We start from the raw sequence: 17,046 nt of genomic DNA on the forward strand, positions 1-17,046 counted from the left end.
GTCCGAGACGCGCTCCGATGCGTACGAATAATTTAACGCCACGGGGGGGAGCCGGCCACCTGCCTGCTGCTCGTTCTCGCGTAATTAATAACGTTTCATCGACCCTCCGTAGGGTTGTACACGATGGAATTCGTTGGGAGAAAGAAAAAGAGAGAGAGATTCATCGATCGATACCAACTATCAGTGGCCTTTTAACGTATAACGTAATGTACAGGATACGGGATCTTTGTCTACCGCGCTATTCTTTAATGGCAAATTCTTCTGGCAACACCAGCCAAGTCGATTTCTCCTTGAGAAAATTATTGCTCGTCCCTGATTCACGGATGCACCCTTGAAAAGAGAGAGAGAGAGAGAGAGAGAAATAAAAAAAAAAGAGATTGGCCCTTGCAATTCCGAACCTGACCATTCGAGGGCTTGGCCAAGTTCCGGCAGGATATTACTTCCAAAATCTAATTATGAGATCTTTATAGGGCAATCGTAAAACAGCCGAATAATAAAGGAGTTCGTAGCGCTCCCCGTGAATCCGTCAAGGCCTCGCTACGTTTCTCCTCCGATATAATAGAAGATCCGTGTGTATCTTGGACAGGTCCCGTAAAACCAAATGCCGAAACGTTTGGAAAGCTTCGAAGGACGTGCCGCCAAAATCGTTTCTATCCCGGGGGGGATAGATATACTGCAGACACTATATATCTATCCCCCTAATGGAACCATCTATTCAGATACACAAATACCAAGGCCATCGAAGATACAAGGCAGTATATAAGAGGCTACGATTTATGATCTTTTTTCCTTGACCGATGTTGGTTGTCGGTTGAACAATCGCAATTAAATAGCGATATGCGTCACGAGAATCGTCTGAAGCCTGTCACGCTACGTATTGTGGACGCGGATTATAGATATGGGATTGCAAATCGCATGGGTTAGAATTCAGCCAATCACAGACGAGCGGCTTCGGATCCAGATTGCTGATGCATGGATCCGGATCAAATTGGGATTGCGGATCATGGATCAGAATTCAGCCAATCACAGGCGAGCAGCTTCGGATCCAGATTGCTGGATTCCGACCTGATGCGATCCGTAATACGTAGTGTGACACGGGCTTTAGAGATTCGCAATAAAGAATTAAGAAAATATTATCAGAGATACCAATCATCAATTCTCCTTCATTTTCGGTACATTCGAAAAATATATGTCGTGGGACTTGTGAGACACTGGCACAATCGTGATTTCACGTATCGGAATCAAATGTCCGGAGTGAAATTTTACAAACGACTTTCGCAATCTCGCGAGGCGATACTCGTCGCGAGATGACAATACGTCGTTACCATAAACGCCGGGGCCCGGTCGTAATGAGATGTGACGTCACGACATGGCGTCTGCAGGTGAACGAGCAGCGCGAGACGGCGGTACCGTAGGTGAGCGCATTCGCTAGTCGATCCGATTGGCCGAAGGGGGAATCCCCGCCCTTGCGCCGGTTGTGCACACCGACCCGCGAATCCCTCTAACCCTCTCCTCCCATACCTTCACCCCTTTCGCGCGACTCCGCGAGTCTCTATCTTTCTCCCCCTTTCGCTGCTCTCCTCTTTCACGCCGTTCTCCGTTCCTCTCCTATCTTCCGTTTCCTTTTCCCTTCTATCGGACGCCGCTCGGGTAACGTCGTTGCTGATGCGATAACACGCGCGCGAACGCACCCATATGCACACACTCACGCATCACGGATCGTATATACAAATTCTCAGGTGAAGACCTGTTTATACCTGTACACAATGACGAGTGTCTTCGCGACAAATGATGTTACTCTCTCCCCCCGATGTTACTCTCTCTCTTTCTCTCTTCCGTTGCATCAAAATTGGTCGGTGCTTGTTCACCAGTACGCACGCTCTCGTGCTCTATATCAGATGTAATTAGTATGATTAGAGCATCAATCCGAATTCGAAAAAATGCAACCCGCACGAAGCGATAGTACGCCTGTGTCTCGCGTGAATTGGAACTTTATAAATTTCACTCACGACTAGCACGCGAACGTAGATAATAATTTACGATGGCAATTATGGATTAAATGCCCAGAAATGTAAACCGAACATAAATAGACGAAGGTCATAAAGTCCGGTGTCGTAAGGTACGAATTTAAGAAACGAAAATGCGAAAGCATTAAATACAGTCATTTTGCAAATAATCACTTAAAAAAAAGTATTAAGTATAGCCATTACCACTAATGACCAAGAAAAGCGGGAACGTTAGATATATTTATATAGAAGACAGGAAATATCTCATCTTTATCACCTACATTTAAATAATTTTAGTTAATTTAGTTAATATGCATTTAGAGATCTCTCAATCCTTTAACTTTCACATTTGTGAAAATTAAATCTAATCAACAAACCTAACTTGTTAACGCGATACATATTATAGACATATGTGACCCGAATAGAAACCCATTCTTCAATTTTAAATCAATTTTTTGTGAAAAAAATTATTGAAGCATCAATAATTCAAATATTCGTAAAAAGGAAGGATACAGTTACAAAATCATAGAACAAAATTATCTTTATATATTTCTCTTTCTTATCACTATGGGTAAACATACTTGAATCATGTTTTTTTTAATCTTTCTCCTGCGCATGATTAGCTATATTTAGATACATGCTTTTTTTCTAAATCAATTCTTTCTAAATTTAAATTATAGTTTTTAAAAAGTCACTTTTCGCGCAACTTCGATTGCTGTAATTTCTACAATTATACATTTTTATAACCAATTGATTAAATCGTAATCCGTTCCTTTCTAAAAAAATAAAAAAAAAGTATTATAAAAATCGATTCGATATTATTCAAGAAAGAGGTATAGAGAAACGTAATTTTATCGAAGATTTTGATGCTATATTTGGCGTTCCAAACCTCCTTTGCAATAAATTATTTCTTTTTTCTCTATTTTAAGTCAAAGATACAAATAAAGATTGTTGATTCTGATCTAATTTAGATGAGAAATCAGATCGTTAGAAAAGATTTTGAAGATCTGATTCAGATAATGAATCAAATATAAAATTTAAATTAAATTCTTACAGGAAACAATATATTCTTAAAAAAAAACTTTAAAATTTATATTTCGATCATTTTCTAGTGTGGACTTTCTCTCCCTTAATTACGAACGATTGTGACAAAAACGAAATGAACGATCTAACGTAAATGTATACTAATGCCTGACATTTAAGACCAATGTCGGGACACCTCTTTATCATATTAGTTTTTAAATAAATATAATGTGAATTAAAATCAAAGATAAAAATATAATACAAAAAAAATCTTTTTATCTTTGATTCTTTGACTTCAATTCGCGTTATAACTTATTTAAAGACTAAAATGATGAAAATGTTCAGACATAGGTACGTACCCAGGCATTGGTACATTTATCTTAACTAACTTTTAAATGTTTGTTAATGTCGGAAAGTCATGATGAGAGAGAAAATCAGTATTAGTAAACAGATTCGTATGCTCCTGCAGGTTTCAAATAAATTGCCGCTATTAATATAAATTACAGCAATTATTCGCCTCGTGCACGAAACATGCAATATTAGGTCCCACTGTTACTCTGATTCTCCTTTCATCCGAGCTACTTACGAATAATTCTAAATGTAGGTTTAGACGTGTCAAAAATCAAAATTTTAATTGCGCGCAACGTGATACGGATTCTTACTGTAAAGTCAAGCAAACAAATTGTCTCGCAGGGGCATATAATTATATATTACAGTAATCGATCCCCTGCCAGCGATAGCGTTACCAATTTCGACGCAAATAACACTAAAAACTATTTTTCCGATACGTGTTTTTCCTGTTATATCGGTCGTAAAATTTCTCCGATAAGACTCGGACTTTCTCAGACGCTCGCTCAGACGTAAACAATAAGAAGTCAAGGTTAAAAAACTATGGAAATCGCAAGCATTAACAAATATGAATACATACAAATTGCACAAGCCAATCCAGTTGTTATATTATTAAACGTATGGTAAAAAGTTTAACGAAACGCAATTTACATACGTACAAATAACAGTTAAGGTTACAACGGTAGATTCGCGAGCGACGTTCCGTATTTTTCTTTTTCGACGGATTTCAAGGATTTTGCGACGGACATGCTTTTTATAAACACACGCCGAAATGTGAATTTCACGAGGACGGAAATAATTATCGAGGGCATAAAACACATATTTGACGCGAAGGAAAATATTCCCCGAGTGAGCGCACCCCGCAAGATTGGCGTTTTGTTTGTAAACTAATATTGCCTTACCGGCGCACGATCGAGCCTTTTCTACGTATTTCTGTCGACACGATTATGATCGCTGATATATTAAATTCAACCTGTTAAAAATCACACGTACACCGATACTAGAATTTAATTCCGCGCGCGATTGTGCAAAATAATAAAAGATATAAAAAATTTTATAAAGCGTATAAAAGTGTATAAAAAATTATTACATTCGTATACATATATTTTTATATCTTATGTACGAAAGTATTAAGAACTTTTTCTATACGCAATAACAGCGCTAATATGTTTTTATGTTTAAAAAATTCATTTATATTTTCTTAATATTGCTTGTCATATTGTATTATATAATCGTAAAATTGCGTCAATTCTTATAATTAAAAAAAAAAAGAATAATTGTTTCTCACAGTTTTTTTAGACGCTGAATAGATCCCGTTTACCAAATTGTGATTAAAATCGCAAAAAATAGTTATTCTTAAATTATTTTTAAGAACTAAAAGTCTTAAAAACATGTATTTAATTTTGATCGCAATATAATTTCTCTAACACATATCACAGTTATAACGTGCCAAAATACACTAAAATTTTTATAACGTTTGAACCGCAGATCTCTCAAAATTGTGACGTGATAGCAGTAATTTGGTAAACGGAATCATATTCAATTCAGCACTCAAAAACTGCAGAAAATAACCTTGTTCTTGAGCTAAAAAAAATTCTTTGAACAGTGTATATAATTGTTCAATAATTTTTACTTTTTTAGACATAGTTATTCATTTATCTTATACATCTCAATTATATATAAAAATAAACAATTATACGTTGTATATTTTATTTCTTTTCGATATCTAAAACCTCGACCCTTGAAAAAAATACGCGTCAAATGGTTAGGTTTGATTTAGGTCCAATCGGCCGGAGAACTTTTTTCTATATAAGTCAGGTCAAAAAGATGTGAATTTGACGAACGAAGACCCAGAAGTCCTTCTTATATTCTATTCTTTCCTTTGTTCCTTCATTGGCCGGAAATATCCGACTGACATGACGCAGCAAATTCTAAATCATTGATTGACCCAGGTCACGGTATATTTAGGCAATGGTATGCATTGCAGAAAAATTCATTTCTTGCAAGACATATCGCGTCTCCAAATTTGGCTACAAAAATAATCCCTTTCCAGCGAAACTGCAATAAAGAGGCTATTTCGAAGCGTATCTCGTACGATGGACCACCACAGACGTTTCTTTGAAAATAGTCAAGATTTTTATAGTATACTACATCATTTTTTTTTCCGAGATCTCTGCTCAGCGCGAATCTTGCTAATCCGCGGCGATCCGAAAACGAGAAACGCGCGAATCGATACATGCCGTGACTCGTGTCCAATTAGGACACAATTTTCCTCGAAATTACGACAGACGCGAGGCGAGATCGTGCGTTTCTTTCTCGGAGCGATAAACAGAAACATCGTTCAAAAACGAACGTTGAAGTAAAGAACGGGCGCGTATTCGGGGCGAGAGAGAGAGTAGCGATTGAGTTAACCTCTAACGACCCGACACCTGTTTCTTTTCGATACTAACAAAAATGAGAGACGCGTCGCCGCGTCGTTACGCATATCGAACGCCTCGCTGTTTACACACGTCAAATCTGGCGAGGATTATTTACCAGATATATAACACGCAGCGAACGTGGAGCGGAGCTGTGTAAAGAAATGGCGCCAACAACGCGAAAGAAAAACTTACCAACGACCCTTCCGGCGTCTGGTGTTGTCCATTAGCACCGTTGGTCCCATTCGTTCCGTTAGCCATCGAACCTCCACCCGGGTTCTCCACGTCCTGCTCGTCGGCTGGGTCCATCGCGTAGGATGGTTTCGGTTCACTCTTCACCCGAATTTTGGCTGTTTTAGCGCAACGCGGCGATTCACGAAAACTAACGTGCTGACGCGCGGAGAGATTTGTTGAAAGCTCTCGGCCGCCGAACGACGCGCCGCGCGCGTATATGTAAGCGCGCTCTCAAGTACGGCGAGAAGGTAGCCGAGGGTCGCGTGCGCGCGCGCGCGCGCGTACTCAACGAGACGAAGTCCGTCGGGTATCCCGTTGGGTGGGTGGTGGTTTCTTCACGCCGCGATATACGCTCGCGCGAGGGAGAATTTTTATCAGAGCAACGACACCGCGAGCAAACGATCGCGCCGGACGAGATGAATGCTCATGTCTCTGAACAAGGTATCGTCGCACTCTTCTTCCCCGTCGTTTTTTTTTTTTTTCTCACCCGCTCCGGAGGAGCAAGCTCCGCTCTTCTCCGGTGGAAAGATAACGCGCACAACACAATTCGATTTCTGATCGGAGATGATACGTGCGGGAACAAAGGATGTAAGTGATATATACGAATGTACGGGAGAGACAGATTCGAAGGAGAGAACCTACGACGACGCTCACGTATAACGTAATGGTAAACGGATCGAGATATTGGGACCTAAGGACCGACGGAAAGCTCGCAAAGAGAAGGATCAGCCGAGAGAGAGAGGGAGGAAGGGAATTGGATAATATGATCGGTCAAAGGGAAAGAGGGGCACAAATCAGAAGTAATCGGTGGTGAGAATCTGGGAGTTGGCGGCGGCGGCGCCGGCGGGGGAGGGGAGCGGACCGGGATATCGAGTAGGAGGAGAATCCAAAACGTTTCACACGCGCGACGGAAGATCCTTGACGTGGCGATTATCGACGGCGATTTCTCGTCACGCGGACGCGAGAAAATCGCGGATTTTACTGGCCCGACATCGGCGAGACGCGGGCGAGCGTGCGGCTCGCGATCAGCTGGCTTGCGAGGGAGCGATCAAGAGCCGGCGGCGCGCAGGAGCGACAGAAAATAACCGACGCGCGCGCTCTCACGTACTACCGCGATCTGAATCTACGGGACTACGGGCGGTCGGGCACGGGCAGCCGAGCCGATGCTGGCCGAAGCCGGCCGATCCCGGCGGCGCGGCGCGGCGCGGCGCCCTAAACTTCCCCCTCCCCACTCCGACTTCTATCGTCAACAACTATAATCTCCCACCACCTTTAAGCGGAGGAGGTGGCTTGGCAATCTTGCGCGCGCGAATATCAAGTAGGCGGGCAATACAGTCACGCCCGTTACGCTACCAGTGGGTATAGTCTATCGCTATATCGAGTCTATCTCTCTCACAATGCTTGCATTTCTTTCGATCTCGCTGAGGATTTTCTTTCTTCTCGCAATCTCACGTTCCTGCCGTGCGCTTTCGTTATTTTTCCCTGCCTGCACCTTTGTTCTTCCCATATGCTATACCATAGGATTATCAACTATCGAATTTTCGAGAAACGCTATAGATTTAAACAATTTTCTGAAGAATAAAATATCTCGTTTTTTCTCCCATTTCAATGCTAATTAAAATAAAAGAATATTATCTATTAGCCATATGGCTTGAGCTATGGTATTTTTATGTAAAATAATATTTAATGTTTTTCTTTCAAAATTCACTCCAAGTCTGTAATATCTCTATATCTGTTAAGAGGTTACAGGACTCTGACCAGGAATAAAAATTAGAGGAAAATTTTGGGAAAGCTGGGAGTATTAACAAAATCCGAAAATATTAAAATAAATAATATTTCAAGTGTTTCTCACAATTTCTTAAAGAAAAATCGTGCAACACAGATGTGTTGTGTAGTCCTACAGTTTTATTGATTTTTTGAACGTTTTATGGGAAGAAAAGAGAAGAAGAAAATATGAATTGTGACAGTACATTTTGTCAAACGTCAGGATACAAAGAATACAAAGAACGTCTAGGAAATTGATAAAATAAATGTAGCTCAAGATTTGTTCATTTACTATATTGAAACATTCGACTATACGCAAAATATACGATTTAAGAAAAAATATAAATTATAAGAAAAATTAGAAATATTATTCATTTTCGGATTTTATTAATACTTTCAGAGTTTGAGAAAGTGACTGTTGAACGGCGTTGAACGTCGCTGTTAAAGTTACTTGCATATAGCATATATGATGCAATGTATAACGTCCATGGGCAGATTTACACTTCCTAGAACTAGAATTAAATCATTATAGTTACAATTTTGTTACAAATGGTATAGCGTCAAGTAAATACAAGCCTATTTAAAAATATCTTACAATTGCATTATAAATCACGTCACATGGAGATAGAGACTCGTGTTCGTGTGCAAAGAACACCTAAAAGTACGCCCTATTCTACATAAATAAATATAATTATTTATGTAATAATAATAAGTGAGAGAGAAACACTATCCTTATGATATACAATCAATTACAGAGAAAAAAAGAAAAATGTCATTTACAGTCCGGACTGGATCTTTTTTAATAACCTAATAATATTGAATTTTATATACTTTTAATAATCGAGATTAAGCGACCCAACTGGCCAGTTTCTATTTATTCGTCTCACAACGTTTCGACCCCGATTGGGTCCTTCTCAAGTGAGATTATACATAATTACGCAACAATTAAGAAAGGGAAGGACAAATTACAACCTTACAGGCAGACTAATATTGTATATAAGTTAGATTGTGTTAATTGTGACTCTTGTTACGTCGGACAAACAAAGAGACACCTAGAGACTCGCATAAAAAAACATCGGAGCGCGATGTCAAAAAGCGCACGTAGATAATCATTCGGTTGTAACTCAACACCGTCTCACTCAAAACCACGATTTTGATTGGCAAAATCCGAAAATCCTGTATAGTGAAAAACATTTCAGAAAAAGAGAGATTTCTGAAATGTTTTTCATTAAAAAGAATAAATACACTGTAAACCTCCAGAAGGATACGGAGAATTTGCCCGCGATATACGATCGTGTCATTGAGGCAGTATAATGAGTGATAGAGTTCGGATCTGTTTCTGTTGTATTGTTTATGATCTGGTTTGTTATTCCTTACTTTCGGAACGCGTCTTATTGTAATTGGCATTTATCATTGTGACTTTGAATATGGCATGGAATCGAGCCAGTGAAGAAAATGGATATAGTCCTTTTCTCTTCGGAATTTGTGCTTGGCGGCTCTCAGAAACTTGTATTTTGTTCTTTTGACGCACTTAATATGTAAGTTCTCACGATGTACTTGCGATATGTCTCCCACTTTTTCATAATTTATATCTGACATACTTATATGGACATTTTATTCGTTCTAGCGTGGCGTTCGCATGATGTGGTTTGGGCGCAACGTCTTGCGACGAATGATATTGTTGCGTAATTATGTATAATCTCACTTGAGAAGGACCCAATCGGGGTCGAAACGTTGTGAGACGAATAAATAGAAATTGGCCAGTTGGGTCGCTTAATCTCGATTATTATTTTTATCTACGCACTGGCGGATCCAATTTGGTAAATCAATGATAAACTCAACCTCATATAATACTATTTTGTGACTATAAATTTCATGCTTTCAGTTTATTTTATCAATTTTGTTTTTAAATGGTTGTCGAAATATATAAGGTTAAAGCTCTCTAAGTATGCAAATCTAATGATTACAATTAACGTGTACCTAATGATCTTAATATAACAAATGTATAACAAACGTTCGATCATGTGGTTTGAACCCTCCTTCCGTGTAACGAAGAATATAACAGATGCAGATATGATGTCATAATTACCAGTTCACGTTGCAATGTGTTAAAATCAAGTACAGATGTCACATCAAGAAACGACTACTACCTTAATTTAAAAAGAATGAATTAATATAATGAGATAGAAATGAATAAGATAAAGTGTTAGAAACAAACAAATTTAATATTATGGCAGTCACGTCTATGAAGTTTATAACATCTGTACTCGGTACAAATTAATATTTAAATAAGCGATTAAAATTCGGTGCGTCGGTTCTAGACGAATGTGAGGTATACAATAAGATATCATATGAAACATCAAATAAAACGTGTAAACATAAACAATTGACAGTAAAGATAAATACAAAATCATATATAATTTAAATCATATAAAAATAAAAAATGAGTATTTGAAACATTGGCACATAATTCTATATTCTTTTATGGTTATTAAAAAAAAATCATTAAAAAATATTAATAATAACAGGAGTATTGGTAATGAAGGAAAGCATTTCAGTAGCTGGTGGTGGACACGAAAAACAGCTTTAACGATTTCTTTCAAAAATTTTTTATAAGTCATTGAAAACTATATGTAAAATGTGTCGAAAACAGAATTTCAAAAAAATATAAAAATATAAAATATCTTAATTGCAGAAAAGTATAAAATTGCATTTTTTTTAAATAAAAATTAAAAATAAATTGTTTTCAAATTTTGTTTTTACATTTTACAAGGGGACACTACGCGCTGCTCCCGCCGATTTTGATGATACTTGCAGGAGATACTACGTAGTGTGAAATACCTGTAAATCCGTTTTTCTGGGCCCTATAGGAGCCGGGATTTTATAAACGATCATAGGCGAATCTTTCCGCTGTGTAGCCATATTAAGCCGCTTACCTTCTAATACCTTCGCTATTGACGTGACACTTTGAAAAATAATTTAGGCATGCTTCAGGATTATTTAAAGCTACTCAGATTTTGCTGCAAAATTTCGAGGAGCACTAGAATTCAGAATCATTATTGGTGATTTGGTGAAGTCTGCCGTCTAAACTAATAATTGCATTTGCATGTATTTCTATTAGGTAATGTTTTTGAGTGTTTCCACAAAATTGCACCGGTTTGCAACTAGCAGCAGCTGAGTGCAGCTGTGCTACTTTTCCCAGCCGGCACGCAACATTGTCAAATTTATGTTGTAGTGGCCTGGAAATAAAAATGGCCGATAGATGCTTCAGCGATTTATTTGTTTATTGTAGGAAGTTGTAAATGTGCTCCCGAAGCAATAAGAAATGTGTTTTTCCTTGACGATGTGCGTGCCAAGAATACATATCCAATGTTCGCATCGAGGGTACATTGTTATCAAATTTGCGCAGAACGTGCATAATTTATGCTAATAACGTGCATAATACAAGAACACGTCCACGTGCTTCCTGCTCATCCGCCCGTATGTACCCGGTTACTTGTTCCGATCGGAAAATCGGACACGAAAGTTGCGGCCACCGTGATATTTATTTGTCTACATTGTCTACAACTTACAATCCTCAATTCTTACTATATTCTTTCAACGAGCGTTACATCCTTAGAAATAAACTTGTAAAAGTTAACGTGATAAAGGTATCACGATATGTACATAGAGAGAGAGAGAGAGAGAGAGAGACGTAGCGAATAGTTTGCGGAGTACATCAGCGCGCGAATAACTAAGGATTTATCGAATGTAGATATTCATACGCTCGGCGTACTATGTCCAAACACGTATAATCAGGCATACTCATAATTATACGAAAGTCCGCGCGGCCACATCCAAAGGAAGGATGTTTGAGAAGCCGCGCCTCGAAACGTTCTCTTATTTCTTGGCACCTTCGATTGACAATTCTCAGGCTAACCGCGAGCGAGCGGTACTGGATTATTTGCTCTCTATCTTCGTCGACGAGATCTCTCGTCACCTTCTTTTCGCTGTGGAAACTCTGCCACGCGGTTCTCTTCTTCTTCGTCTCTCTCCTTCTCCGTGCCAAGTGCCAATGGCACACGCAGCCGCATAAGGATGTACACCGGGAATGTACGTTGACTATTACGGCCCCTCGTGCTTTTATAGCCCGTCTGGGTGGCGCACATACCATCGCCATCTTGTTAGCCGCGATTAAATATTGATGCAAGAACCGATATCCAGCCTCAAGTGGTTTTCTCGACGGTCTTCGCGGAACGGCTCGCGAGAATCTAGGGCGGTAATTTCCAATTATACGCGTATCGCTTGATGCCAACGCTTTTTCTACGCGTTAATCCGCGAGATTCGCGATTTGTGCCATGCATTCGAACGGTACGGACAGGAGAATGATTCACTACCACGGGACGAACCGTTGCGTATAGTATTTATAAATAACACCGTGTCTCTCTCGAAGAGAGACGCTGGTAAACCGCGATTCCTAACGGCCATGGTGTTAATTTGTTCCTCGCCGATGCGCGTCCATTATTGTGCAAATTGTCGACGAGGCAGATTGCGCAAACGTCTGACAATGGGGGATCGCGCGCGAGTCTGCGTGACTGTCCCCGCGGGGTGTGTTAAACTACCCCATCGTTAGTGTGCCGAATCAACCGGAAATTCCAGCTTTCGTCGCTTCCGTATTCACTCAACGCGAGAGATGCGAGATGCGATGAAAAAAAAAGAGAGAAAGAGAACCAAGTCGTTTCCGAAGGAATTAGCCAAGGTGAGATAATGCCGAGCGTGTAGACGTGCCAGGCCCCTCTTGAGTCGGCTCGATTGTCATGAAAATATTTATTATCAGAAAAGAGAGCGAGAAAGAGAAAGAGAGGGAGAGGGAGGGAAGAGGAGGGAAGACACGGACAGAACGGTAACCACTGTCAGAGCCTACATGTTTTCAGATAATTAGAGATCGACGGCTGTCAAGATTCTATATATGAAGACGCTGCGACAGCTGAAACCGCTATGCAAATCTTTGAAGGTCTATCTATTCATCTACCGAGCTCTATATCGATGCTTCCTACGTCGTTGTCTTATTCTTTCGCAGTAGGCAATTTATGGCGTTGGTTGTAGTTCAGATGGAATAACTATAATAAATTGACTTTTAAAATTAATACGTTTTACGTAAGAATGTAGATACATAGGTGAAAAATTTCTTAATCTTTTAAAATTACTTTTATTAGTAGATCTGGTTGTAGGTACATATATAAAATAAGATACAGTAATTTAACGTGGCGGAGAAAGAGAGAAAGAGTCGAGGGAAAAGGAGGGAGAAGAGAGAGAAAAAGAATTAAAAACATGGCCTGCCTTTTCTGTCATCACGGCATTTAAAAAATAGCTTGATAGTATTTTTTCCACACTTTTTTTCACTTTTCTATATTATCTCTGCTATACGATATTTGGTGCATTCGTGGCGTATATCGAGGGAAAATGATTATCTAACTCGAAAAAAGAATTGGCTGGAGAAGGAGGTGAAGGCGGAGGTAACGAGACTGGAGCGAGACGAGGAAAGATTACCCCGAGACAACCGTGAGGAGATCGCTTTCGGGATCATTAATTATCCTAGAAAGTGCGAGAACGGGCAAGATATATAGGGGGAGGTTGGTGGTAGCAAGGAGGGAGGGAGAGCTGAAGCGAGCGACGGATAGAAAAGAGAGCGAAGGAGACGGCAAGTGTCGCCACTGCAAACCGAAATTACTGTCGAAGATTAATGGTGCTTTACGCTTTATTACAAGTATTTATAAACCGATCCTCGAAATTTCTCGTAAAGTTAACTTTGCACCGTGCAGCGCGGCAACATCATCAAGATATTCAAGGTCTTTGCCTGAATTTATGTCTCGCTTGACTAATACCATCTGGGTAAACAAAAAGTACGAGAAAATCTTGGGATAACAAAGGAATTCATTTTTCAGGATTTCGGTTTTACTTGCAACACTATTTCTTGAATGCCGACTTTTATAAACTACATAAAATTATTTCTACAGAAAATCGCATTTTCTATTATATCTCGCTTGAGTATATACGCATCTACCTGGATAGAGAACAAAAGCCCGAAAAAATCATATAAACACAAAAGAATTTATTCTTCAAGATTTCAATTTTATTTGTAATACTCTACAATATTTTCTGATTCTTCACGCTTTCGAAAAATCCTCATTTATTTCAAATTTCAATATTTAAATTCGACATTGAATAAGTTTTTGTCTAAATAGCGACTTTTTCATCTCGAAAATCAATTATAAATTGTTTGTATAAAAGACGATATTTGTCTTAATATTATACAAATTCCGTTAACTGCATACAATATATAGATTTGGAAATACATAGAATATATATTTTAAATACATATTATAGAATATATTTTTTATTTATTTGAATATATTATTTTATTTCATTTTTTTTAAATTATTTTATTATAATTAATAAAGCTAAATTGTTTCTAAGTTAGATTCGATGTTTTTTTCTTTACGGTATTCTATACGAAAAGAGAAATATTCGATCTCGAAGAAATGTGATTTTATTGATTACGATTTGTCGATCAATATACTGAAAAAAAGGATCTGATATTACCTAACATTACGACCTTAAGAAGAAAACAAGAATTGTCGAATATCTCACGATACACTGATGAGATATTCGTCAGGATCGAAAAATACGCAAAACTACGTAGTCGTACCGATATATTATCGTATCGTACCCGCATACCAATGGTACTCATCGCATTAATTAACTTTGGTCCGAACGTTTGCTCTATACGTATACGATGAAAAAGACTGGCGAAATAAAATAAAATAAAAAAAGAACAACGTGCCTTCTTTAAATAAATCGCTGGGAGTGACGGTTGCGGGAAGGAAGATTAACGAGCGCGGTGTGTCGTTCGATTCGATACGTCGAATTAACGCGGGACAGAAACGAAGCTGCGTGTATCGGTTATTAATGACTTACGGGGGTCTGCCAATGTAAATGTTAGCGATGCCGCGCGTACTTGGCGTAATGGTCGCTTTGAATCGCTTAGAGATGAGTCCGACGTGAATACCTCGGCCGACGTGGTGACCGTGAATCGAACGATAATAGGTAGAAGCGACGATTAATTGGCCGTAATTGGGTGTAGCGACGACAATTATGCGTTTAAGCGCGCGTTATTAATTACACGCGCGCGGCTCACAAAAGCTCACCGCCGCGCCGAAGGAATCGTTCCGCATTTTTGCAACCTCCGCGTAAAATCAGATTCCAGCACGTGGTCGCGCATATCGGTAAAAAAAAAAGAATGAGAGGTCACACGTAGTGGGGAATCTTATTTTAAATACATTCAACAATTTACGCAGCGAACTTCGTTTTCAGGGAACTAAATCATTATTATTGCTCGTCTCTCTGCGGAGGCTAAAACGAATTCCAGTCGTTGCGCGTATACGCGCGTACGTGGGAAGGCGTGGGGGACGAAAAAATCAACCACCGCCCTCCGTTCCCTGAGTGGCAGGTTTTGCTAATACATATACCCTTGCGTCCCGCCACGTTCCTCTTCTCTCCTGCGAGCAATATCGCCCCGGTTTCGCCGTTGTACCGAGATAGACGAAGACAGAAACGGTAGGGTCGCCGGTTAACGATGATACGGATAACCAGACAGAGGGAAAGAGAAAGAGAGAGGGGAAGGGGAGAGGGAGAGAGAAAGACGGAAAGCGCAAAGCTCATAATGTTGGGGGAGGGTCCGACTATCCCGTGCCAATCTTTCCCCGCGTTTGCTCAGAGGCGCATTCTTTCCCTTCTTTTAAATACATCGAAGCAGAGGGACTCTGCTTGAATCATCGGCACAGGTACCTATATATATTAGTCAATAGATCGCAAAATATATATATATATATATATATATTATATATATATATATATAAATTCATTGTATATATGCACACGTTTTTAGCATAAAAGTTTGATCGTTCTTTGTAGGTGTATATATATTTTTTTTTTACCTGACAAGACATATAATATAATATATTGTCATTTTTTAGACTAGACCGTGACCAAATTTAAGATAACTTGAATAAGAAATCGGTCTTTTTTGTATGAATTTGAATCTTGGTTTTTTTGGACGTAGTTGACCCCACAGGGATCTCTCTAGCGGTTCTTCAAAGGTAAATTTTTGGCAAAAGGATTACAAAAATTTTTATAATGACTAAGGGACGGAATAAGTTTTATTTTTGAAAATAATATAAAATAGTAAAAAAAATTATGCAATTTGCAATATGCAATTACAAGTTTTTTTTGAAAAGCAACTGTGTTTTCTTTACACCAATTGATTTATCTTATTATTATTCTATACCTACGTCAAATGGTTAAGGTACAGTTACAAAAAGAAAACTTTACCCGCTGGCAGAGGTCCGATTCCTGTGAATATCCGGGTTCACCAAGAAATTTCAATATACAGGGTGAATCACATAAAAGTTTATTCTGGCAAATTTTAATATTTGATTAAAAAATAAAATATCTTGTAAACTATTAATTTTTTGATAGCTCTACTTTAATACTTTTGTATACAGAATAACTAGAAGAATCATATTACATAAAAAAAATCATACAAGTTTATTTTAAAAAATAACGATGACCTTTATGTGACTGTAAAAAATTGATTTTTTTTCGAAAATTGATTTTACCATTATATTTGTCCTCCTTCGGATGGTACAACTTTGGCCTGAAATAATTTTTTTTTTAAACTTTCTTTTCAAGATATTCAAGTGTTACAATTTAAATGCCTCACCTTGTATAGGGCCGCTTGAAATTTCTCGGTAGATCGAATAAAAATTCACGGGAACCGGATCCAGCCAGGGGGTCGTAAGTTGAGGATTCCTACATTAGAGCGAAGAAGGAAAGCCGATGCCGAAAGGGTGGAGCGATGGAACGAAGAGATGGAAAAGCAGCGGTCCGATGCCTCGAGATAATAGTGCGAAAGTTCCGACATCGTTAATCTTGCAGTTCGTAGGTCGAAACATATGTACATACGTGTCGGATACATATGAGCATATATGTACTCGTTGTTACGAGTACATCACGAAGCCACACCTCTGTATTCGCGTAATCTCCCATGCTCGTCGCAAGAATATTCTCGAACAGGAAGAATCAAAATCGGAAAATTTATAGATTTATAATATATAATGACTCGATCATCGTAGATAAAAAATATCAAAAACAATTTAAAAAAATAATTATACTTTTTAAATTATAAAAATAATATAAAATTGTTTATGTCTTTT

The 17,046-nt window shown here is 38.7% G+C and overlaps 1 protein-coding gene and 1 long non-coding RNA gene across 3 annotated transcripts in view; one reads left to right on the forward strand and one right to left on the reverse strand.

The window, feature by feature from the left end:
- Retn (retained) overlaps window positions 1–7,185 on the reverse strand; it is a 108,789-nt gene extending 101,604 nt beyond the window's left edge. For both annotated transcript variants that reach the window (XM_077413625.1, XM_077413624.1), the window contains exon 1: window positions 5,990–7,185. Coding sequence is in view for 1 of the 2 variants with exons in the window: in XM_077413624.1 (XP_077269750.1) it covers window positions 5,990–6,103 (114 nt within the window). In the remaining variant the exon portion in view is untranslated. The remainder of the gene's footprint in view (window positions 1–5,989) is intronic.
- A 1,608-nt stretch (window positions 7,186–8,793) lies between these two features.
- LOC143901365 (uncharacterized) lies at window positions 8,794–9,753 on the forward strand. Its single transcript, XR_013258063.1, has 3 exons — window positions 8,794–9,330; window positions 9,420–9,612; window positions 9,678–9,753. It is a non-coding gene; the product is annotated as an uncharacterized LOC143901365 (long non-coding RNA).
- The last annotated feature ends 7,293 nt before the right edge of the window (window positions 9,754–17,046 follow it).

The sequence above is a fragment of the Temnothorax americanus genome, unplaced genomic scaffold (genome assembly GCF_048541705.1).
Source record: "Temnothorax americanus isolate GAGA-0224 unplaced genomic scaffold, ASM4854170v1 Scaffold33, whole genome shotgun sequence".
Classification (NCBI taxonomy): domain Eukaryota; kingdom Metazoa; phylum Arthropoda; class Insecta; order Hymenoptera; family Formicidae; genus Temnothorax; species Temnothorax americanus.